This window comes from Oncorhynchus gorbuscha, linkage group LG07, assembly GCF_021184085.1.
Source record: "Oncorhynchus gorbuscha isolate QuinsamMale2020 ecotype Even-year linkage group LG07, OgorEven_v1.0, whole genome shotgun sequence".
NCBI classification, from domain to species: domain Eukaryota; kingdom Metazoa; phylum Chordata; class Actinopteri; order Salmoniformes; family Salmonidae; genus Oncorhynchus; species Oncorhynchus gorbuscha.
The window spans coordinates 54,701,030-54,726,506 of NC_060179.1; the positions used below are offsets into that span (position 1 = coordinate 54,701,030).

The window sequence follows — 25,477 nt, forward strand, 5'->3', positions numbered from 1 at the left end:
CCCACTCCACCATCAGTTCCCCCTCTGGCAGTTAATAAAGACAGAGACACAATGCAACTGGACTGCCACATGTCAGGAGGCCATTCAACAGCCAACACGCCATCTGGAAAGTGCTGATGTGCATATTGCCCTCATATGCACCTATTTTGCTACCACCCAGGGCTGGCCAGCCCATGTGACACCTGAACTGTACTAGCATGTGAAGAATGAGCTCTCATGCTGTGGTGCCGAATGCATTGGCGTGGGAAACTGTACAGTAATCCCAACATATAAGGGCATAATGCCATCTATGGCAAACAAGAGGTCCTTTGGGAGGGACAAACTTAACTAAAGATGCTGTATATGATTGTGTATGGTGGCTGGGGATTGACTGTGAGATAGTGGTCTCTGCTTGATGAGTTCCACCACCTCTGCAACACTGTTACTTTCCATCAAATCCCAGGGATAATCTTCGAACGTATATGTGTGTGGAGCTGCGCTACGTCCCTCATCACCAACGCCTCATAGTCCCAGTCGATGACCTACACTCTAAGTAACCTCTAGGTAACCTGATATCACGCTCAAAGTTTTTTTTAACCTTTATTTAACTAGGCAAGTTAGTTAAGAACAAATTCTTATTTACAATGACGGCCTACCAGAAGGCAAAAGGACTCCTGTGGGGACGGGAGCTGGGATTAAAAATTAAAAATAAAATAAAAATATAGGACAAAACACACATCACAACAAGAGAGACACCACACCACTCCATAAAGAGAGACCTTAGACGACAACATAACATGGCTGCAACACATGAAAACACAGCATGGTAGCAACTAAGGTTGCACATTTTGGGGAATATTCAAAGGTGGAAACTTTCTGTGGGATTTAACGGGAATATATGGGAATTAACGGGAATATATGCAAATTTATATTAATACCATTGTAGATGTAGATGTTTTTTGCATTGGATATATTTACCATATCATATGGAGACAGAAACATAAACTTTTTGCCTTATAATAAGTAGACATAATTGCAAAGGAATTCCCTGCCGGTCAAACCCTCCCTAGCCCCGGACAACTCTGGGCCAATTGTGCGTCGCCCCATGAGCCTCCCGGTCGCGGCCGGCTGCGGCAGAGCCTGGGCTCGAACCCAGAATCTCTGGTGGCACAGCTAACACTGCGATGCAGTGCCTTAGACCACTGCGCCACCCGGGAGGCCATCTTCATGCTTTTTGATGCATTTCAGAACTGCAGTTTCCTCTGCTTGGAGCAACAGTGAAGTGGGCAGGGCAGTACTGATTTCTTCTCTTACATCTGCAAGCAGTCTGAACATCAGACAGGATGGCATTGTCTCCCTCAATCTGTGCAATGGCTACTGCTATCGTTTTCAGGAGTTTCAGACTGCTTACCACTTTCTCCCAAAATTCATCATCCAGGAGGATCCTCTTGATGGGGCTGTCCATAATTGGCAGCCCCATCAAGTGATATGGCCATTTCTTGGAGACTCCTTCCCCTCCAGGAGACTGTCAAAGATGATGACAACACCACCCCAACGGGTGTTGCTGGGCAGCTTCAATGTGGTGCTCTCGTTATATGCTATAACTTGATGACCCTTCACATACCTAATCATTTCCTTGGCTCTCTTGTAGAGTGTATCCATTGTTTTCAGTGCCATGATGTCCTTGAGGAGCAGATTCAATGCATGAGCAGCACAGCCAATGGGTGTGATGTGAGCGTAGGACTCCTCCACTTTAGACCAAGCGACATTCATGTTCGCAGCATTGTCTGTCACCAGTGCAAATACCTTCTGTGGTCCAAGGTCATTGATGACTGCCTTCAGCTCATCTGCAATGTAGAGGCCAGTGTGTCTGTTGTCCCTTGTGTCTGTGCTCTTGTAGAATACTGGTTGAGGGGTGGCGATGATGTAGTTAATTATTCCTTGCCCACGAACATTCGACCACCCATCAGAGATGATTGCAATACAGTCTGCTTTCTCTATAATTTGCTTGACCTTTACATGAACTCTGTTGAACTCTGCATCCAGCTAATGAGTAGATAAAGCATGTCTGGTTGGAGGGGTGTTCGCTGGATGAAGGACATCCAGAAATCTCTTCCAATATACATTGCCTGTGAGCAGGTGAACCAGTTGTATACACAGCTCGAGCAAGACATTCATCAGCATTTATCTGACTACGTTCCTCCATTGAGTCAAAAAAACGTATGATTCCAGGACCATTGAGCTGTTGCTATCGATAAGGTGTTAAGAGTCATCATTTTTACTTCGAATAGAAGTAGAGGGACTTTTGTCAGAGGTTGCTTGTTGTGAGTGCTGAGGGAACTTTATGCACTCGGCCAGATGATTCTGTATCTTTGTTGCATTCTTCACATATGATTTAGCACAGTATTTGCAAATGTACACAGCTTTTTCTTCTACATTAGCTGCAGTGATATGTCTCCAGACATCACATAGTGCCCGTGGCATTTTCCTGTAAAGATTAGAAAAAAATTGTAATACAAACCCAAATACAATTCCATGTACAAATAAATAGTTAAGCAGTTAGATTAAACAACTCCTTTGTAAGATACATTTTTTAAAAATGAAACATGTATGGAAACAGGTGAATTAACACTCCTCATTGAGCAGGCTCAAGCAAGCTAAAAACCACATGGAAGCAAAAAATAACTAGTAGAAATTGTTAACAAGTTAGCAATGATTTAAAACACTTTGATGTAGGCTACTATTTACTAGTTAACAAAAAATCATGTATGTCATATAAAATATATTCACCCCACCCAGTATGGTAATCAAAACTTACCAGAAAGCATGTAGTCCTTGGCTCAGACAGTGTAGTAGTGTGGGCTCAATAGCATTTCATTAGTGTGCATGATCTTGAGAATCAGCTGTACATAAGATGGAATAATGTACTGTGCATGCAGAGGGTTGCAATTCCATTGAATTGTGGATAATTTAACCAAAATATGCCACAAGACCTAGATTTGCCTTATGCGTATCCCACAAAAAAAGGTTCACTGTTATAAGCTAACTTTATTTATGAATTTAAGCAAAATTCCCAAATTTCCCAGGCTTAACGTCCCATGGAAATTTTCCGGAAGGTTTCCAACCCTTTATAACCCTAGTAGCAACACAACATGACAACAACATGGTAGCAACACAACATGGTACAAACATTATTGGGCATACTGTAGACAACAGCACAACGGGCAAAGAAGGTAGAGACAACAATGCATCACACGAAGCAGCCACAACTGTCAGTAAGAGTGTCCATGATTGAGTCTTTGAATGAAAAGATGGAGACAAAACGGTCCAGTTTGAGTGGGGTTTTTTCAGCTCATTCCAGTCGCTAGCTGCAGCCAACTGAAAAGAGGAGCGATCCAGGGATGTGTATGGTTTGGGGACCTTTAACAGAATCTTACTGGCAGAACGGGTATTTTATGTGGAGGATGAGGGCTGCAGTAGCTTGCTCAGATATGGGGGAGTGAGACCTAAGAGAGTTTTATAAATAAGCATCAATCAGTGGGTCTTGCAACTGGTATACAGAGATGACCAGTTTACAGAAGAGCATAGAGTGCAGTGATCTGTCCTATAAGGAGCAAATCTGATGGCCGAATAGTAAAGAACATCTAGCCACTCAAGAGCGTAATCACAGCCAACTACGCGTAGTAAATATCGGCCAAATAAATCTCTCTACCTGACTTCCAAAGGAATATAAAGAAATATGCCACATTCAGGTCTGTTTGTGACATCAATCTCACAATCTCCTTCACAACCAGACAACTAACCATTCCACTGCTGGAGTATCCCCTCCATCAATTAGGCTGAGATAACATTACAGTTAGTCAATGATTCTCGTTGGCATGCAGACTGCATGGGCGGAGTGCCTCGACCCAACTGTTGTATAACTGGAAACGTTATACCCTGACAGTCAAACAGGAAGGATACTTACTGCCCTTGTCGCTGCAGCATTGCCAGAATGACCAGTTAGCTGTGTGACCTGGTCAGGCCCCAGAACTAAAACCAATACGGGCTACTTTCTCTCCTCACCCTGTTAGGACACACTCATGTCCTGGTCACCTCAAAGACTTTGAATCAACGTTGCACACTTCGTTTCAGTAGGCTAAATAAGGATACGGTTAAAGCTGTACATACACGCTGCTAGAGTGGCTGACTGTTGTATAACAGGTTGCTTTCCTGTAACTTGGTTACACTACTGTGTGCTTGTGTCGCGAAAAACATGAACACACATTTAAAAGCTAGTTGGCTTCAGCTATTCAACACAGAGGCATGGCAGTGCCACTCATAGTTATACCAAGAGCCGTATGAAACCCTTTCAACACTAGAACCGCTAAAGCAGTTATTTTTGACCACTCGTGATTTATTTATTCACAAACAGAACTGGAGTTATAACCAGTTTTAGGAGTGCATGTCATTTTTTGATGGTTTTCCCATGTTGCCCCTGACTTCTCCCGGGAGTTGGGCCTGCTCCGCTCCTTCTGCTGATAGTTGATAATCACTCTGATAATTACCTCGAAACTGAACCTAAACTATACCGATTTCACACACATAACAACAGATGAAGTAAGGTATGATGGGGAGAAAGGGGGAGAATGGGTGAGTTGATGAGTGAGGGGAAGCGAACGATGCATAACTATGTAAATCACCAATTGTGAATGAAGAACAGGGCGGCCATTCTATTGTATTCATCTATTCTAACTATCACCTCAAAACGGTGCACCCTACATCAGTCCACTGAATCAAAGCAGTTTTGTCAGTCTACTCTCCAACTAGGCTACACAGTAAGAGTACATGCTGAATGGCTTTCAATATCTGGGAAAATATCCCCACGGGGCAGCAGGTGAGAGGGAGTCAGAAGGTGGTGATGAGTCTTGTGGAACCTTAGGTTGGCAAGGGGAGAAATGTCACCATGTAACATTTCTTCACTTTACTGTCATCGGTGAACAGGTTGCTTGCAAAGAAAACAAGTCTGGCCGGCAGCATGAACAAAATGAGACTGGAGCTCCCTCCCCCCTCACAGAACAAGGCACCTGCACAGCCATTGTACTCCACAGCGGTGCTGAAGAATGATAAGACAACGGGACACAATAGCGAGAGAACCGGAGACCATTACGGACGACAACCAAACAAAGGTATGTCAAAGTGTGTCAAGCCAGTGAACGTTACGAAAATGGTGGCAACTGTTGCGACAAGGGATAACAGCTACATGAAATCCAACTGACGCACAAAAGCAGCAGATAAGTGCAATTGGCTATTTTTGACTGCTGTCCTATTGACACTTATTACTTATATTCATTATAATGCCATACTTGTTTTTGTGCTGAGATTCACTATTTACCAAGGCCATTATAAAATGTTTAGCCTACTACTGTTTCCATCATTTCCATCATTTGACTGGTGGTTGAGGTATTTTTTGTGCATTTTGTTTTTAGAAAAAGAAGCTGTTTTACCGTCTTCCAACACATATGCTTTCCGTCTCATAGTTGTAACAAAAGCACTCCACAAATAAAATAGATTGATTGAACACTTGAATTGAATGTTTGTACAGTAACAAACTAATGTAAATGCTATTATGTTACTTAAAATATATATTTTTAAGTATTCTAATGTTACCCAAGGCCTTCATAAACAATTATTTTGCGATAGAATGAATGAAATGTATTAATTACACTGTTAGAATGTTTGAGTCAGAGGCCCAGCAGCTCCCGTGTTCAAGACAGACTAACACAATACAAAATAAACCAGGGCAATTTATATGCAGGCAAAGGTGTTTGAGCTTAATTATGTTGGCCATATTGGATTCATAATAAAAATGTATTTACACCGACACAGTCTTTCATCATTTGGTTCTTTGAGTCATTATGTTTCCACCAGTCGAGGCTGCTGAGGGGAGACCGGCTCATAATAATGGCCGGAACGGGGCAAATGGAATGGCATCAAGCACATGGAAACCATGATTCCACTGAATCCGTGGAATGGTATCAAATATATCAAACACATGGTTTCCATGTGCTTGATGCCATTCCATTTCCCCCGTTCCGGCCATTACCATGAGCCCATCCTTCCCAATTAAGGTGCCACCAACCTCCTGTGGTTTCCACATAGAACCTTCACCCTTCAGGAACCCTCTGTCCTTTAGTGTGTATGTATTTTTGTCAGGCAGGACCATATAGCACTGAGTGAGAGACCATTTGACTTGTAAAGTTGTCTATTAACCAGCTACCAAAAAGTAAAGCTTACATTCATCAGAAATATTCGTAATTGGCAACTTCCGACGAAATTCTCTCAGTGTTTACAGGTCTTTATTCCCAAGATCCATTACGATACCCTTATGCTGTTTGTTTGTGTGTGTAGTGTAGACAAACTGACTACTTGCATTCCACATTTGAGCAAATATCAGAGCTTGCAATATTAGGTTACATGAGATTCTGCAACCCATCCACCTTCTAGCCAGACATTATTCTGCACTTTTCGAGTTTAGGGGGTGTGTCACAATATCTATCAAATTGAACCACTTTGGCAGTACACTTTTTTTTTTACACAACCATCCATTTCATAAATGGGATACATTAGAGAGGAGGGGAAAAAAACATGCTTGTGTTTTGTTCTACCTCGGGTAGGAGTATCTAGAAAAATGCGTAGGCCTCGCCACTCACCTAAAAGGCACCTAATTGGTGGAACACCGCGATTCCATCTTAAGTGCAACATCCTGTCTGTATTTTCCAAAAGATTAAAGTTTTCAAAAACATTCTGCATTGCATTCATTTCAGCCTGGAAAGCACTTGCATTGAAAATACACACCACGTCAGTTCAAGTATCTGTTCATTCAAATGTTCCAGTATCAAAAGACATTCCAAAACATTTTGATACAATTCTGGTAATGAATGACACCTTTGGTGAATGTTCCATTCTAGAGTCATACCTTGACTGAGGAATAATTGAATGGATTATTCTGTACTCTCTTTTACCATTCTTGCCTTGGACATCTAGTATGTCCTTCTTTTCAAAAGAACATCCAACAACCATTTAACTTCCACACAACAACAATATGATTTTGCATTTACAAAGTGGTATAAAGTTTCACTTCAAGTTTTTCTTAGTGCTACAGCCTACCCTATTAAAAAAAACACATTGTACAGTACTGTACCCATGTACGGTACAGTATGCTCCAGTGTTTGGTTTGTCCATCGCTTACCCTAGACAGACAAGCCCTGGCCAAAAGTAGTGTACTATACAGGGAATAGGGTGCCATTCCAGACATGACCACAGACTTTGATGACTAGATAGCCATGCAGACAGACAGACTTACATTAGCCTGGATGATGACCAGGTAGCGGGTGATCTCCTCATAGTTGAGCCTCTCCCTCAGGACCATCGAGCCAGAAAGGGTGAGAGGGATGTCAAACGTCCTGTTGGCCATCTGTGACACAAAGAGATACACTACCCTGGGTTAAGAGTGCACTCCACTCAGAAAAGCTCCTCCTTGCCTCATTCATTGTCTGCCAGAGCGAGTGCAGAGATCTCCGGTGTAGAGATTGCCTCAACAGGACATTTGTGGCTTTGTGACCCCTACCTAGTGATATGAGTAATATGATCACAATCGAATATCTCTAGCAAATATTTTGAGGCTGAGCAGTGTGATTGCCATCAGTCGTGGGTTTAAAGAGAATCAGATTGGATGGGTCAGTCAGTAAGTATTCAGATGTAACATACCGGGTCAGTTGGGTTGTACTGGATGATGTATTCGATCTGTCCGTTTGGGCCGTCATCAATGTCCAGAGCTCCATTATTCCCAGTGAAGCCGGAGAAGATGGTGGTGCCAACTGGGGTCAACTGTGAGACATTATTACATCGTTATGACAATACCAACGGTCCAAACTATAAAACGAAGTGTCCACACACTTGAATCAGATGTGTCAGTTTTCCTGTGCTAAGCATTCAGTCGACAACAACCTTCATCAAAACACTAACGATCCAGCCATTCTGAGTGAAACAGACAGTAAGGGCTAAACCAACATTAGGGCTGGGAATTGCCGGGGACCTTACTATACTATATTATCACGAGACTTAGGTGCCCATTCGACTATTAAGATTCTCTCGATTCTTTACGTTTTGTGATTTGATACTAAAATTTGATTGAGATTTGACATCCCTGACATATTTCTCACTATAGTATACATCTGCTGCAGAGGGACAAGAGAGCGCATGAGAAAATGAGTTTTGATCAGAGATGGAAACAAAAGTGCTGAAAACAATATTGGATCGCTATTTTTTTTAAAGATGGAGAACAAGCTATAGGATGAAAAATACTGCAGTTTTGGTGCAGGCACAGTCGACAATAGCGCTAGCTTACGCTACCTAGCAACAAAAAAAAGTAGCTATGTAATATTGTCAAAAATAGCATTGCGATATGCAACTGTAACAATTTTTCCCGCGTCACAACATGCTGTTGATTTGTTTACAGACAACAGGATTAGTTAGGTTTTGAAGTGACTGGTTGCGCAACAACACAATCCCTGTTGGATTCTGAGGTGGCTAGCTCAGCCAGTCACCAACAAAGCCTTGCTCTTGGTCTTCTGAGAGGGGCGAGTGATTCACAGCACCAGAATGCTTCCTTTCAGCTGTCATACCTGAGCCCCACAGTGGACCGCTATCAGATGTGAGAAGAGAAGGTAATAGTCTAGTGCCTGTTGGCAGCACCAAGGAAACCTGGGTATTTTAGCTCCTGAAATGCTACTCGGCTGCTCTTGTATCTGACTTTTCAGGAACAGGAACACACAAAAGAAGTCAGATACAAGAGGAAGAGAGGAGAGAGTTCAGTGAAACACGACTGTAAAAATGTTTTCACTGAGCTGAATAGGAAAAACCTCATAGAAACCCACAGCAGGGACCCCAAGTGTAATTTCTAAAGAGGTGCTGTAATGAAAAGTAGAGGCACGATTTCCATGTTTCCCATTCGCAAAAATTGAAATCTACTCTGTCGTCTTCGACAGGATAGGGACAGCCATACATCCCATCCACTCTGCAATTTTGTTAACCGCAGAAATACATAAGCACACATTATTTAGGAGCTACCATTATTTAGGACAGGCACCACGATTCCTCATTGGGATGCAAGGCTCTCCCAGCGCCAACCGGTCACAGACACGCCTCTGGGAGCACATCACTCCTCCACGTCCCTTAGTCTGCACATCAGCGCCTCAGTGATAAACATTGCGTAACAGACTGTATGCATGAAGGCCGCCGTAACGAATGAATTCATGTGGCATAAAGTGTACAGTGCACTTAATAACCAAGGGGTTACATATACCATTTAGCACATCTTAGTAGTGTATTTATTGGGATACACAAGGAGAGGCCAAAAGATTCTCCCCATATGAGATGACAAGGTGTTGAAAGGTTAAGGTGCATCTAGAGCCGTCTAAAGACTAAGTGCCTGATTAACACGTGTGAGTGATTCAGCCTCGACTATAACTCTTGATGCCAGTCTCGGGTGAAGGTGTAGTTAATGGAATTTTTAAACAGGGTCAAGGTCTCACAAGAGCATACAGCTAGCACGCATGATTGGCATTCACTAACTCCTCCAGCCTCCGGGCTTGCAACTTCAGCGGAAAGTTGGAAAGCATGCAAGTAAGGCTCTCCAGATACTCTATGACACACAGTACCGTCATGCCAAGTATGTCCACATGTGCAGTCAAGATCTCCCATTAGCAGATGTCTTCAGCTCCACAACATACTTTGTTCAGCCGCGAATACCTCTAGCTGTTGTTATATCGCCCTCTGCTTCGACAGCCCCGTAGCTCTCCACTACATGGGCTTCAAAAGCTGACTGATGGGCAGGAGACTCTGCATTCTATTGGACCCCCTATCTCCGTGTCAGTCGAATATTTCAGTCACACATCTTTTGGATAGTCCGGTTTCTCCCATCTGTAGTTGCTCTACAGGTCAACTATCTGTCGATAAGCAACTATTTGGGTTACGGTTAGGTTTAGAATTAGGGTCAGGGTTGCGTTTAGGGTTAGAATAAGGGTCAGGGTAAGGGTTACGTTTAGGGTTAGGATGAGGGTCAGGGTAAGGGTTACGTTTAGGGTTAGGATGAGGGTCAGGGTAAGGGTTACGTTTAGGGTTAGAATAAGGGTCAGGGTAAGGGTTACGTTTAGGGTTAGAATAAGGGTCAGGGTAAGGGTTACGTTTAGGGTTAGAATAAGGGTCAGGGTAAGGGTTACGTTTAGGGTTAGAATAAGGGTCAGGGTAAGGGTTACGTTTAGGGTTAGAATAAGGGTCAGGGTAAGGGTTACATTTAGGGTTAGAATAAGGGTCAGGGTAAGGGTTACATTTAGGGTTAGAATAAGGGTCAGGGTAAGGGTTACGTATAGGGGTAGGATGAGGGTTAAGGTGAAGATTAGAGCTAGAGCTAGTAGATAGTTGAAAATGTTGCTGATAGTGTGCTGAGCATCTACAGATGAACTATCCAAGTAAAGTTTTACCAACATTTCAAACTGTGTGAAAATAAATATGTAGAGCAGAATAACGAAAGCAAACCATTTCCAATAGTTTGAGAACAGAAGCCTCTGCAGGGGCTGTCTTTCTCTGTCTGCTACTCCAAAAGGCTGCTCGCTAATGAGCTCAATCTAACACAGAAACACTCAGGGGACCCTTTTTCTATTAGGGAAAAGCTGCAAAATCACAATGTAGCTAATTTGTCCCCTGGTGGGACACCTCAGTGAGACACCAGCTGCTCTGTGGCCCTCTATGCCCAGAGCCCATGGAGAATGTACTGTTAAACCACATAGACCCATGGAGGTCCCACTGTTAAACCACATAGAGACCCATGGAGGTCCCACTGTTAAACCACATAGAGACCCATGGAGGTCCCACTGTTAAACCACATAGAGACCCATGGAGGTCCCACTGTTAAACCACACAGAGACCCATGGAGGTCCCACTGTTAAACCACATAGAGACCCATGGAGGTCCCACTGTTAAACCACATAGAGACCCATGGAGGTCCCACTGTTAAACCACATAGAGACCCATGGAGGTCCCACTGTTAAACCACATAGAGACCCATGGAGGTCCCACTGTTAAACCACATAGAGACCCATGGAGGTCCCACTGTTAAACCACATAGAGACCCATGGAGGTCCCACTGTTAAACCACATAGAGACCCATGGAGGTCCCACTGTTAAACCACATAGAGACCCATGGAGGTCCCACTGTTAAACCACATAGAGACCCATGGAGGTCCCACTGTTAAACCACATAGAGACCCATGGAGGTCCCACTGTTAAACCACACAGAGACCCATGGAGGTCCCACTGTTAAACCACATAGAGACCCATGGAGGTCCCACTGTTAAACCACATAGAGACCCATGGAGGTCCCACTGTTAAACCACAGAGACCCATGGAGGTCCCACTGTTAAACCACATAGAGACCCATGGAGGTCCCACTGTTAAACCACACAGAGACCCATGGAGGTCCCACTGTTAAACCACATAGAGACCCATGGAGGTCCCACTGTTAAACCACATAGAGACCCATGGAGGTCCCACTGTTAAACCACATAGAGACCCATGGAGGTCCCACTGTTAAACCACATAGAGACCCATGGAGGTCCCACTGTTAAACCACATAGAGACCCATGGAGGTCCCACTGTTAAACCACATAGAGACCCATGGAGGTCCCACTGTTAAACCACATAGAGACCCATGGAGGTCCCACTGTTAAACCACATAGAGACCCATGGAGGTCCCACTGTTAAACCACATAGAGACCCATGGAGGTCCCACTGTTAAACCACACAGAGACCCATGGAGGTCCCACTGTTAAACCACATAGAGACCCATGGAGGTCCCACTGTTAAACCACACAGAGACCCATGGAGGTCCCACTGTTAAACCACATAGAGACCCATGGAGGTCCCACTGTTAAACCACAGAGACCCAAGCAGTCCCAGGGGTTAGATGGGCCATCAATGTTAAACCACAAAAAAAATCAGGAGGTCTCCAGAATAAAATGTGGGAAGATCCTACAGTAGCTATAGTTACAGTAATTTTAATGACCACCCTCTTAGTCTCTTTAACAGTCAAAAAAGCTCCATGGGAATAAATGTAATTAGATTTGAATTTATTACCGTACCTACCAGTCCACAGTCACTGAGCAATGGCTAATATTTCACATTTTTACAGCCTTTCCCAAATTGTATGGCCCTATTCAGGTTGAACGGACTGAAATATTCAATACTAAGTAAATGAGATACTGCTCAATGGTGGCCTGTGAACTCGGAGCGAGAGTCAGACACGTCTTGGATTGTAAAAAAGATTTAACTAGGTTGTCCTGGGGGTCTCACCTCGTTTATGGCGACATAGTAGCGAGGCTTCTGGAACTGGGGCGTGTTGTCATTGCGATCCCTCACAACGATGCGCACCTCGTGTCGAATGATGCTTCCGACCAGCTCGTTGGTGCACTGGACCTGGACCACGATGGAATGGATGTAGGAGGGGGGCTAAGAGGGGGGGGGGATAGTTTCAGAAGGAACCAAGGACAGCAGGGGACAGAGAATCATTTGTCTCCTTTCAACTGGTTCACACTGAACAAAATGACTGGGATTGATGTGTAGAACATGTAAAGAAAGTTATGCTTCAGATCAGACGTATGCTTTGCTTTTCTATTATCATAAACTACGCTAACACCGGCACATAACATATATACCATTTAGCCAACGTTTCTATCCGGTGCACTGTTCAAAGTGTACAGTTCAGTGCATGTGCAGGACTTTTCTTTCAAGAATGGATAGGTTTGTTGCTTGCACACTGTACATGTTTAATAGGAGAATGCAAAGAAACACAACGTGGCTGCAGTATGCTGTGGAGCTTATTTTACCTCAGGATGTATTTGAAGGGAATGTAAATGTGTCGCTAACTTGCGGTGAACTGTTTTTTTTTCTTCTTTAGAGTAACCCAAACCCCACAGCAAAAACATAGGAATAGTCGTAGCATGTTTGAATGCTTACATCTCGGTCGAGGGCCCTGCCGGTGCTGTTCAGGTAGAGCCTCTGTCTGACCGGGTCCAGTATTACCCAGTGGTTGTAGTTGTCTCGGAGGGAGAGAGAGATGGTTCTACCTGGGTCTTCCGCTCGGCCTTGGATTTGCATATTCTCAACCAAAAGCGTTCCTTATGAGACAAAAGAAAAAAGTGGTTCATTTGAAATGCAGCCAGGAGTTGATTGACAGAGCTGTGATAAATATACCTGCTGGGAGCAGGTTTTCCCTAGGCAACATTCCCTTGTGTTGTTAATCTCACTCTTCTCGAGTGCTCTTTTACGAGCGACTGTTAGGATCTTTCAGAAAAGCAGGAGTAGAGAGCAGTGTGCCCAGGAAAACAAAGCTTCACACTCATAGAACTTATTTTCTGACAATGAAAACAATCTTATAGAAAAACCTCAACAACTGCTTGACTGAAATGTTTTCAAATCAAAGGAGACCATTTGAATGATACAAAACGTCTGAAAATATGTCTTCAACTATTGGTCTATGAAAACCAGGGAGGCGGCCAAGCTAAAATTACATTTGAGCTCTTGACGACCTTGTCTGAAACATGCTATGCCTGCATTCCCACACACACTTTGCTGCTGCAGTCCAGATAAGGACTAAGTGCCTGCCTGGTACCAAGCTTTGATGAAGCCCAAGCCTGAAGGTACTGCAGTCCATGTACATTCATTCTAATTCAGATAAGCACTGGCCAGTTCAGCCTCTGCTAATTACACAGTACCTGTATACATATTTATTTATATTTTACATTTGAGCCATTTAGCAAACGCTCTTATCCAGAGCGAGTTACAGGAGAAATTAGGGTTAAGTGCCTCAAGGGCACCAGCAGATATTTCACCTAGTCGGTTCGGTGGATTCAAACCAGTGACCTTCCGGTTACTGACCCAACGCTCCTAACCACAAGGCTACACACACACACACACACACACACACACACACACACACACACACACACACACACACACACACACACACACACCTTTTCTGACATCAACTGTTGTGCAGTTGGAAAGGCAATCAAACCCATGTCTAGACTACATCCAGTATGCAGCTAGGCCAGAGGGAAGTCAGGGGAAGGGCAGACAGGCCCACGTATCTCTTTCTCCTTTGCTAGCCACGTCATGGCTGGTCCAGCCTGCTGTGATGCGTCTCACACTAACGCTCATGGACAGTTGGTAGCCACCCTTTGCCTTGATGACAGCTTTGCACACTCTTGGCATTTTCTCAACCAGCTTCATGAATAATTATTTTCCAACAGTCTTAAAGGAGTTCCCACATATGCTGAGCACTTGTTAGCTACTTCCAACTCATCCCAAATAATTTCAATTGGGATGGGGTTGGGTAATTGTGGAGGCCAGGTCATCTGATGCAGAAATCCATCACTCTCCTTCTTGGTCTTGGTGTTTCGGGTCATTGTCCTGTTGAAAAACAAATGATATAGTCCCACTAAGCGCAAACCATATGGGATGGCATATGGCTGTAGAATGCTGTGGTAGCCATGCTGGTTAAGTGTGCTTTGAATTGTAAATAAATCACTGACAGTGTCACCAGCAAAGCACCCCCACACCTCCTCCTCCATGCTTCACGGTGGGAACCACACATGCAGAGATCATCCATTCACCTACTCTGCGTCTCACAAAGACACGGCGGTTGGAACCAAAAATTGCAAATTTGGACTAATCAGATCAAAGAACAGATTTCACAGGTCTAATGTCCAACATGCTTCTTGGCACAAGCAAGTCTCTTCTTTTTATTGGTGTCCTTTAGTAGTGGTTTCTTTGCGGTCACAACTTGCAGACTTGTTTACGTGCTGCTGTACGTTTTGTTGCCAACCTTACTTTGCTACCAACTTTACGGATCTTACTTTTTAATTACAGTTTGTAATTTTAGTTTTTCCCCTCACTCAACTTTTTTTCATTCAACTTTTTCACTGCGGACGTTTCATCTGGACATGGTTTGTCAGGACTTCCAACAGCTGAAGCCAAGTAGCAACATTAACATGATGTACTCATAACATACAGGAGAACAATAGCCTTACGGCGAGGATAGCTGTGCTGCAGCTAATTTCAGTGTAGGAAAGGATGAAACAGCGTCTGTGCCACCAGTAAGTACAGATAGTAATGTTAGTATAAATCCCCTCGCACGGTTCATGCAGCCGGACAACTTTCTCATGGCTTCTGGAGGGAAATGCTGTAGGAATGCTCAACCGGTGTTGCTCATTCAGCCAACAGAAACTTTCAACCGGTTCTCCCCATTAAGCAGCGAGTCGGAGTCAGAGGCCAAGCCTTCTCTGGTCTCTACTCCACCCGTTACGGGGTCCGAGACAGCGAAGCTTCCCACCATTAGCTCTGACAAATTTAAAACCCTAGTCATTGGCAACTCCATTACCCGCAGTATTAGACTTCAAATGAATCATCCAGCGATCATACACTATTTACCAGGGGGCAGGGCTACCGACGTTAAGGCCAATCTGAAAATGGTGCTGGCTAAACCTAAAACTGCCGAGTGTAGAGAATATAGAGATATTGTTATCCACGTCGGCACCAATGATGTTAGGATGAAACTGTCAGAGGACACCAAGCACAACATAGCTTCAGCGTGTAAATCGCCTAGAAAGATGTGTCGGCATCGAGTAATTGTCTCTGGCCCCCTCCCAGTTAGGGGGAGTGATGAGCTCTACAGCAGAGTCACACAATTCAATCGCTGGTTGAAACTGTTTTCTCCCCCTCCCAAAATATAGAATTTGTAGATAATTGGCCCTCTTTCTGGGACTCACCCACAAACAGGACCAAGCCTGGCCTGTTGAGGAGTGATGGACTCCATCCTAGCTGGAGGGGTGCTCTCATCTTGTCTATGAACATAGACAGGGCTCGAACTCCCCTAGCTCCCCAATGAAATGGGTTGTAGGCCAGGCAGCAGGTTGTTAGCCAGCCTGCCAGCTTAGTGGAGTCTGCCACTAGCACAGTCAGTGTATCCCCATTGAGACCGTGTCTGTGCCTCGACCTGGGTTGGGCAAAACTAAACACTGCAGTGTTCGCCTTAGCAATCTCCTCCTCCATTCCTGCCATTATTGAAAGAGATCGTGATACCTCACATCTCAAATTAAGGCTACTTAACATTAGATCCCTCACTTCAAAGGCTGTTATAGTCAATGAAATAATCACTTATCATAATCTTGATGTGATTGGCTTGACTGAAACATGGTTTAAGCCTGATTAATTGACTGTGTAATGAGGCCTCACCCCCTGGTTACACTAGTGACCATATCCCACGTGCATCCCGCAAAGGCAGAGGTGTTGCTAACATTTACGATTGCACATGACAATTTACAAAAAAAAACGATGTTTTCATCTTTTGAGCTTCTAGTCATGAAATCTATGCAGCCTACTCAATCACTTTTTATAGCTACTGTTTACAGGCCTCCTGGGCCATATACAGCGTTCCTCACTGAGTTCCCTGAATTCCTATCAGACCTAGTAGTCATAGCAGATAATATTCTATTTTTTGGTGACTTTAATATTCACATGGAAAAATCCACAGACCCACTCCAAAAGGCTTTCGGAGCCATCATTGACTCAGTGGGTTTTGTCCAACATGTCTCTGGACCTACTCACTGCCACAGTCATACTCTGGACCTAGTTTTGTCCCATGGAATAAATGTTGTGGATCTTAATGTTTTTCCTCATAATCCTGGAATATAGGACCACCATTTTATTACGTTTGCAATCGCAACATATAACCTGCTCAGACCCCAACCAAGGAGCATCTAAAGTCGTGCTATAAATTCTCAGACAACACAAAGATTCCTTGATGCCCTTCCAGACTCCCTATGCCTACCCAAGGACGTCAGATGACAAAATTCAGTTAATTAACCACCTAACCGAGGAACTCAATTTAACCTTACGCAATACCCTAGATGAAGTTGGACATTTGTCATAAGAAACTAGCTCCCTGGTATACAGAAAATACCCGAGCTCTGAACCAAGCTTCCAGAAAATTGGAACGGAATTGGCGCCACACCAAACTGGAAGTGTTCCGACTAGCTTGGAAAGACAGTACCGTGCAGTATCGAAGAGCCCTCACTGCTGTTCGATCATCATATTTTTCCAACTTAATTGAGGAAAATAAGAACAATCCAAAATGTATTTTTGATACTGTCGCAAAGCTAACTAAAAAGCAGCATTCCTCAAGAGAGGATGGCTTTCACTTCAGCAGTAATAAATTCATGAACTTCTTTGAGTAAAAGATCATAATCATTAGAAAGCAAATTATGGACTCCTCTTTAAATCTGCGTATTCCTCCAATGCTCAGTTGTACTTAGTCTGCACAACTCTGCCAGGACCTAGGTTCAAGGGAGACACTAGTGTTTTAGCACTATATCTCTTGACAATGATGAAAATAATCATGGCCTCTAAACCTTAAAGCTGCATACTGGACCCTATTCCAACTAAACTACTGAAAGAGCTGCTTCCTGTGTTTGGCCCTACTATGTTGAACATAATAAACGGATCTCTATCCACCGGCTGTGTACAAAACTTACTAAAAGTGGCAGCAATAAAGCCTGTCTTGAAAAAGCCAAACCTTGACCCAGAAAATATAAAAAACGAATCGACCTATATTGAATTTTCCATTTCTCTCAAATTATTTAGTAAAAGCTGTTGCACAGCAACTCACTGTCTTCCTGAAGACAAACAATGTATACAAAATGATTTAGTCTTGTTTTAGACCCCATCATAGCACTGAGACTGCACTTGTGAAGGTGGAAAATTACCTTTTAATGGTGTCAGACCGAGGCTCTGCATCTGTCCTCGGGCTCCTAGACCTTATTGCTGCTTTTGATACCATCGATCACCACATTCTTTTGGAGAGATTGGAAACCCAAATTGGTCTACACGGACAAGTTCTGGCCTGGTTTAGATCTTATCTGTCGGAAAGATATCAGTTTGTCTCTGTGAATTGTTTGTCCTCTGACAAATCAACTGTAAATGTCGGTGTTCCTCAAGGTTCCGTTGTAGGACCACTATTGTTTTCACTATATATTTTACCTCTTGGGGATGTCATTCGAAAACATAATGTTAACTTTCACTGCTATGCGGATGACACACAGCTGTACATTTTGATGAAATATGGTGAAGCCCCAAAACTGCCCTCGCTAGAAGCCTGAGTTTCAGACATAAGGACGTGGATGGCTGCAAACGTTCTACTTTTAAACTCGGACAAAACAGAGATGCTTGTTCTATGTCCCAAGAAACAAAGAGATCTTCTGTTGAATCTGACAATTAATCTCAATGGTTGTACAGTCGTCTCAAATAAAACTGAAGGACCTCAGCGTGACTCTGGACCCTGATGGCTCTTTTGATGAACATATCAAGACTGTTTCAAGGACAGCTTTTTTCCATCTACGTAACATTGCAAAAATCAGAAACTTTCTGTCCAAAAAATATGCAGAAAAATTTATCCATGCTTTTGTTACTTCTAGGTTAGACTACTGCAATGCTCTACCTTCCGGCTACCCGGATAAAGCACTAAATAAACTTCAGTTAGTGCTAAATACTGCTGCTAGAATCCTGACTAGAACCAAAAAATGTGATCATATTACTCCAGTGCTAGCCTCACTACACTAGCTTCCTGTTAAGGCTATGGCTGATTTCAATGTTTTACTGCTAACCTACAAAACATTACATGGGCTTGCTCCTACATGTCTTTCTGATTTGGTCCTGCTGTACATACCTACACGTACACTACGGTCACAAGACGCAGGCCTCCTAATTGTCCCTAGAATTTCTAAGCAAACAGCTGGAGGCAGGGCTTTCTCCTATAGAGCTCAATTGTTATGGAATGGTCTGCCAACCCATGTGAGAGATGCAGACTCGGTCTCAACCTTTAAGTCTTTACTGAAGACTCATCTCTTCAGTAGGTCATATGATTGAGTGTAGTCTGGCCCAGAAGTGTGAAGATGAACGGAAAGGCTCTGGAGCAACGAACCTCCCTTGCTGTCTCTGCCTAGCCGGTTCCCCTCGCTCCACTGGGATTCTCTGTCTCTAACCCTATCACAGGGGCTGAGTCACGGGCTTACTGGTGCTCTTCCATGATGTCCCTAGGAGGGGTGCGTCACTTGAGTGGGTTGAGTCAATGATGTGGTCTTCCTGTCTGGGTTGGCGCCCCCCCCACATGGGTTGTGCCGTGGGGGAGATATTCGTGGGCTATACTCAACCTCGTCTCAGGGTAGTAAGTTGGTGTTTGAAGATATCCTTCTAGTGGTATGCTTTGGCAAAGTGGGTGGGGTTATATCCTGCCTGTTTGGCCCTGTCTTGGGGTATCATCGGATGGGTCCACAGTGTCTCCTGACCCCTCCTGTCTCAGCCTCCAGTATTTATGCTGCAGTAGTTTATATGTCGGGGGGATAGGGTCATCTGTTATATCTGGATTACTTCTCCTGTCTTATCCGGTGTCCTGTGTGAATTTACATATGCTCTCTCTAATTCTCTCTTTCTTTCTCTCGGAGGACCTGAGCCCTAGGACCATGCCTCAGGACTACCTGGCATGATGACTCCTTGCTCTGCCCAGTCCACCTGGCCGTGCTGCTGCTCCATTTTCAACTGTTCTGCCTGTGGCTATGGAGCCCTGACCTGTTCACCGGACGTGCTACCTGTCCCAGGACTGCTGTGTTTAACTCTCTACAGACAGCAGGAGCGGTAGAGATACTCTCAATGATTGGCTATGAAAAGCCAACTGACATTTACTCCTGAGGTGCTGACTTGTTGCACCCTCGACAACTACTGCGATTATTATTATTTGACCATGCTGGTCATTGATGAACATTTGAACATCTTGGCCATGTTCTGTTATAATCTCCATCTGGCACAGCCAGAAGAATACTGGCCACCCCTCATAGCCTGGTTCCTCTCTAGGTTTCTTCCTAGGTTTTGGCCTTTCTAGGGAGATTTTCCTAGTCACTGTGCTTCTATACCTGCATTGCTTGCTGTTTGGGGTTTTAGGCTGGGTTTCTGTACAGCACTGATATATTAGCTGATGCAAGAAGGGCTATATAAATACAATTCGACCATGAAGGCCTGATTCACGCAGTCTCCTCTGAACAGTTGATGTTGAGATGTGTCTGTTACTTGAACTCTGAAGCATTTCTTTGGGCTGCAATTTCTGAGGCTGTTAACTCTAATGAACTTATCCCCTGCAGCAGAGGTAACTTGGGTCTTCCATTTCTTTGGCGGTTCTCATGATAGCCAGTTTCATCACAGAGCTTGATGGTTTTTGCGACCGCACTTGAAGAAACGTTCAAATTTCTTGACATTTTCCGGATTGACTGACCTTCATGTCTTAAAGTAATGATGGACTGTCATTTCTCTTTGTTTATTTAAGCTGTTCTTGCCATAATATGGACTTGGTCTTTTATCAAATAGGGCTATCTGCTGTATAACACCTTGTCACAACACAACTGATTGGCTCAAACCGAAGGAAATTAAGAAGGAAAATAATTCTACAAGGCACACCTGTTCATTTAAATGCATTCCAGGTGACTACCAAATGAAGCTGGTTGAGTGAATGCCAAGAGTGTGCAAAGCTGTCATCGAGGCAAATGGTGGCTACTTTGAGGAATCTACATTTTTTTAAACAAAGAATTTGTTTAACACTTTTTTTGGTTACTACATGATTCCATATGTGTTATTTCATAGTTTCATAGTGTCTTCACTATTATTCTACAATGTAGAAAACAGTCCAAATAAATAAAAACCCTTGAATGAGTAGGTGTGTCCAAACTTTGGACTGGTACTGTACTTACCATGACACTCCAACACACACATACGACATACGCTCACAACACAAAACACACACATGCATATGGACGCCAAACACACATGTTCACACTCTTCACATACGGTGATGCTACTGCTTATTATGTAACCTGATTGCCTAGTCACTCTTACCCCTACCTACATGTACATATTACCTCAACTACCTCATACTCCTGCACATTGACTCAGTACCGGTACTCCTTGTACACTGAACAAAAATATAAAACACAACATGTAAAGTGTTGGTCCCATGTTTCATGAGCTGAAATAAAAGATCCCAGAAATGTTCCATACACACAAAAAGCGTATTTCTCACAAATGCTGTTTACATATCTGTTAGTGAGCATTTCTCCTTTGCCAAGATAATCCATCCACCAGACAGGTGTGGCATATCAAGAAGCTGATTAAACAGCACAATCATTGAACATGTGCACCTTGTGCTGGGGGCAAGAAAAGGCCACTCTATAATGTGCAGTATTGTCACACTAAACAATGCCAAAGATGTCTCAAGTTTTGAGGGTGTGTGGAATTGGCATGCCGACTGCATGAATGTCCATCAGAGCTGTTGCTAGAGTATTTTATGCTAATTTATCTACCATAAGCCACCCCCAACATCGTTTTAGAGGATTTGGTAGTACGTCTAACTGGCCTCACAATCGCAGACCACGTACATGTATGGTGTCGTGTGGGCGAGCCATTTGCCGAAGTCAATGTTGTGAACAGAGTGCCCCATGGTGGCAGTATGGTTAGGCATAAGCTATGCACAATGAACACAATTGCATTTTATCAATGGCAATTTGAATGCATATCTGTATTCCCAGTCATGTGAAACCCATAGATTAAGGCCTAATTAATTGATTTACTCATATTAAATGTAACTCAGTAAAATCAAATAAATGGTGTTTATATTTTTGTTCAGTATAGCTTTGTTATTGTTATTTATTCTGTTACTATTTTCTATTTTCATTCTCACATTTTCTTACCTTTTAACTCTGCATTGTTGGGAAAGGGCTCGTAATTAAGCATTTCATAGTAAAGTCTACACCTGTTGTATTCTCCGCATTTTGACAAATACATTTTGACTTGAGTAGTTAACCTCAGGCTGGCTCCAGCCTCTAGCAGCGCTGGCTGAGTGACCTGGAGTAGCTCTGCTTAGCTAGCAGAACTTTGCAAGAAAGACAGATGAAATGTACAGATGAACACGACACTCCAACCTCACGACTCTCCTTGACTGTTTGACTGTTCTTAGTGCACAGTAAAAACAGCTGTTTTTTTCTATATTAAGTGTCATAGAGTCAGAAGTTTTCCTATCGAGGCACAGCAGGCTACAAGGACTGATAAATAACCTGCCATTTTTACACTGAGGCGCAGTTTAATGCAAACACATATTTGAGGATTACCGTTGCTGTATGTTGACAGTATATGGGAATGTGAAAGCCACAACTTGTGCTTGCAGCAGTTTACTACCGTGTTTGAAGCATGTTTCTGACAACAGACTAGAATGCTTGGCTATGTAGAATTTGAATAAGCACGAGTGTGTGTGCGGCGTACGATCAAGATTGGATTTACATTAGTGCGCATGCTACCAAAACCCTGTCACCTTCAGTACTTCTTTCATTTACATTTTACATGGCACTTTATTTTTTTTACTATAGTTGGTTCCTACCTAAATTCCTTATTACAATTTTTATGTTGCCTGATTGGAAAACCAGGGTCCCTGTAGACAGAGATCCTCAAAGATCTGCATGTTCAATCAACAGACGACTACGCACGCACGCACGCACGCACGCACGCACGCACGCACGCACGCACGCACGCACGCACGCACGCACGCACGCACGCACACACACACACACACACACACACACACACACACACACACACACACACACACACACACACACACACACACACACACACACACACACACACACACACACACACACAGCCTTAGGTTTGCAACTGTCTCTTAAAGTTGAATTCGCCGTCCCTTTGCTTTTGTTTTGGCGTGATGTGCTGTATGTTGCTGTTGAGGTAACTAGGTCCAATGTACTTCTCCACCAATACAATAGTAACTTTTTACCAGTGAAGACTCTGGGAAGTGGGAACAATGCATGTAACTAAGCCAATATCTACAGGGATAAAAACGAAAGAGAATTACAAGCTGAGCTGAAAAAGGTTAATAGGTTTTGTTTTTACATTTACTAGATGAAGAGAGCGTAAGGAATCCGCACAAGTAAACATCGCAAATGTCTATGAGAAAATGGGGTGAGACTCGGTTCACAGGCTGCATCAATCCTCTAATGTGCTAAGGGACTCTTCTTCCTTGTGATGGCGTTCATTTAAAATGTTTGATGACAGACAATATGTTTCACTTGTTCATTTGCTGGACAGAATAAGTAGAAATGTTTGCAATTTCCCAACTGTGATGCACGTGGCAGACAGACACACCAATGGGCAAAATGTCAATCTCCACTGGAATCCTCGTCAGATCAAGTCATCCATCTGAAAGATATCAAAAGCAGAAGTGTCGGGCTTTCCCGGAAGTTCAGCTATCGGTGCTGGAACATTTCCATTCGTTACACATTTGTTTTTACCATCTACACATTATTCATGTCTTCCTTATCACTCTCTAATCGTACCTCCTTCCCTACTATGTTTGTGTACAGCAGCCAGATGGTTGTTATTCTACACTGATGGTTAAAGAACACATTAGCGGCTGATGCCGACGGTGTTTGAGTTAGAGCACAGGTACAGACTGCACTCCCCTCCCTGTTCTCCGGCAGCTGTAGGCTGACATTTGACTAGCAGTGAGCGGAGTCGTGCAGGTCCCTCAGCAGCTGGCAAATGGGATGGCATCTTGGCAGCCTGACATGGTCCCGCAAGCTGGCAGTGCACCTGTGACTGGTGACGTAGATGGGGAGGGGGAGCTTGGCTTGGCTCTCTGTCTGATCATACTGGGCTCCAGCATCCAGGACACAGGGAGAAGGTTGCTGCTGGGTCAGGCTGGCTGTTTACACATTAACACAATGTTCCCATTCACCCCATGTAGAGAAAGCATATACAGTAGGACAGGCAGCAGAGAGACTGATGTTGGTCCATTATCTCTTTTGGAATTGCCCAGACAGAGTAGAGTACCCTCATTGGCAGGGATATTTTGTTAGTAGGCATACTGCTATTGGGCATATTGTTGGGGGATGTAAATAACTGCACATCACCCGACGTCAATCTCAAGCTTTTTATATGGAATAACTGAGACCACAAAATCCTGACGGTTATTGAATAGATTCCTTACATCTGAGCTATAGAGTGCCTGTCTAAGGTATATTATTTTATTCTTATAAATACCAGAGACCATGGTATGGAATGTAAGCATTTACATTCGCCTATCATTGTCAGTGGGGTTTTAGTCACACACACAGTATAGAAGGCCTTGCAGTTTGAGAGAAAAGCCTATAGGAGTGATCAACTAGTTTGTCATAACTGTAATAACTGATCAAGTACTAGACGTCTGATCTGCTCGGCTGCTCTCTCTATAGATGGCTTGGATGACAACGTCACGAAAACGATGTGCACCCCAGAAGGCAGCCTGTTGTCATGATTCTGGTTGGCCAGATTGCTGGCAAGAATGACAAGAAACTGCCATGTGGGGAATCGCAAGTGGCTCATCTCAGCTTGTTTTATCATGTTGTTGATACCATGTCTTGTATAGCTTACAAGTTGTCAACAATCTAAGCCAACCTCATCTGTTTTTCCCCGTTGTTGCTAAACAACCAACCCGTCTACAGCTCCATAAAAAAAAGCCCCTACAGCATACATTCTTTCAATCTCACGCTCACTCGGCAAACCTGATCCAATGACCTGCAATCTATTTTCCTTCTGTGAGGGTTATCCCACTCCCCGACGTACCAAAATCACAAACGTTGTTTTGCCTCTTGACGCCCATCAGCATTTGTTGTGATACCATCAAGGCGAAGACAAACGTGCACGTGTTGCTCGTTTCTACGTACACCGTGGTGATGAACAGCACTCGAAAGAAGAACACGGTACAGCAGATTACCAGTCTGTGGCACTCGGTAAAAGCAAAATACATACAAATACATTGTTTTAGTGTGTAAATGTATTTTATGTTGAGTATGACGTCTGCGGATCATTGATGAGATATCAACAGTGTTATACATAGGCTTAGTACCGTATGACAATTATAAATCAAGGTTATACTTTATACAGGTAAAAATGTTTTATTTAAAAGAGGGAGAACTTTTGCTTCACATATTTTCCCTTCAATTGAATCCAAGGAAATATATGTTTTTGGCCATTGACAATGGTAATAAATAGTCTATTTCGCCCTGACATTACTTGACAAGTCAGCAACTCTGGCCGGGAGGAGTCCGAAGATTAATATTTTATTGAGTAAAATCAAAATGGGCATATCAGGGGTGGGGGGGATTTCCTGCAGGATGTACTGGTAGATTAAATACGCTCTTCACAAAACATTAGGGAGGGAGCGAGTCAACGTGACCAATGGTGACCGACACAGTACAGCCTTGTACATCGTCTTCATCTCCAAGGCTCAATCTGCTTCTAGAAATAATGG

General features: G+C 43.5%; 1 protein-coding gene across 5 annotated transcripts in view; it reads right to left on the bottom strand.

Moving 5' to 3' along the window:
• Nucleotides 1-25,477, bottom strand: part of pcdh15b (protocadherin-related 15b) — a 230,847-nt gene that overhangs the window by 144,450 nt on the left and 60,920 nt on the right. For all 5 annotated transcript variants that reach the window (XM_046356770.1, XM_046356773.1, XM_046356772.1 and 2 more), the window contains 4 exons: nucleotides 13,033-13,193; nucleotides 12,370-12,525; nucleotides 7,729-7,848; nucleotides 7,325-7,435 (listed from right to left, as the gene is read on the bottom strand). In XM_046356770.1, coding sequence (XP_046212726.1) covers nucleotides 7,325-7,435; nucleotides 7,729-7,848; nucleotides 12,370-12,525; nucleotides 13,033-13,193 — 548 coding nt within the window. The remainder of the gene's footprint in view (nucleotides 1-7,324; nucleotides 7,436-7,728; nucleotides 7,849-12,369; nucleotides 12,526-13,032; nucleotides 13,194-25,477) is intronic.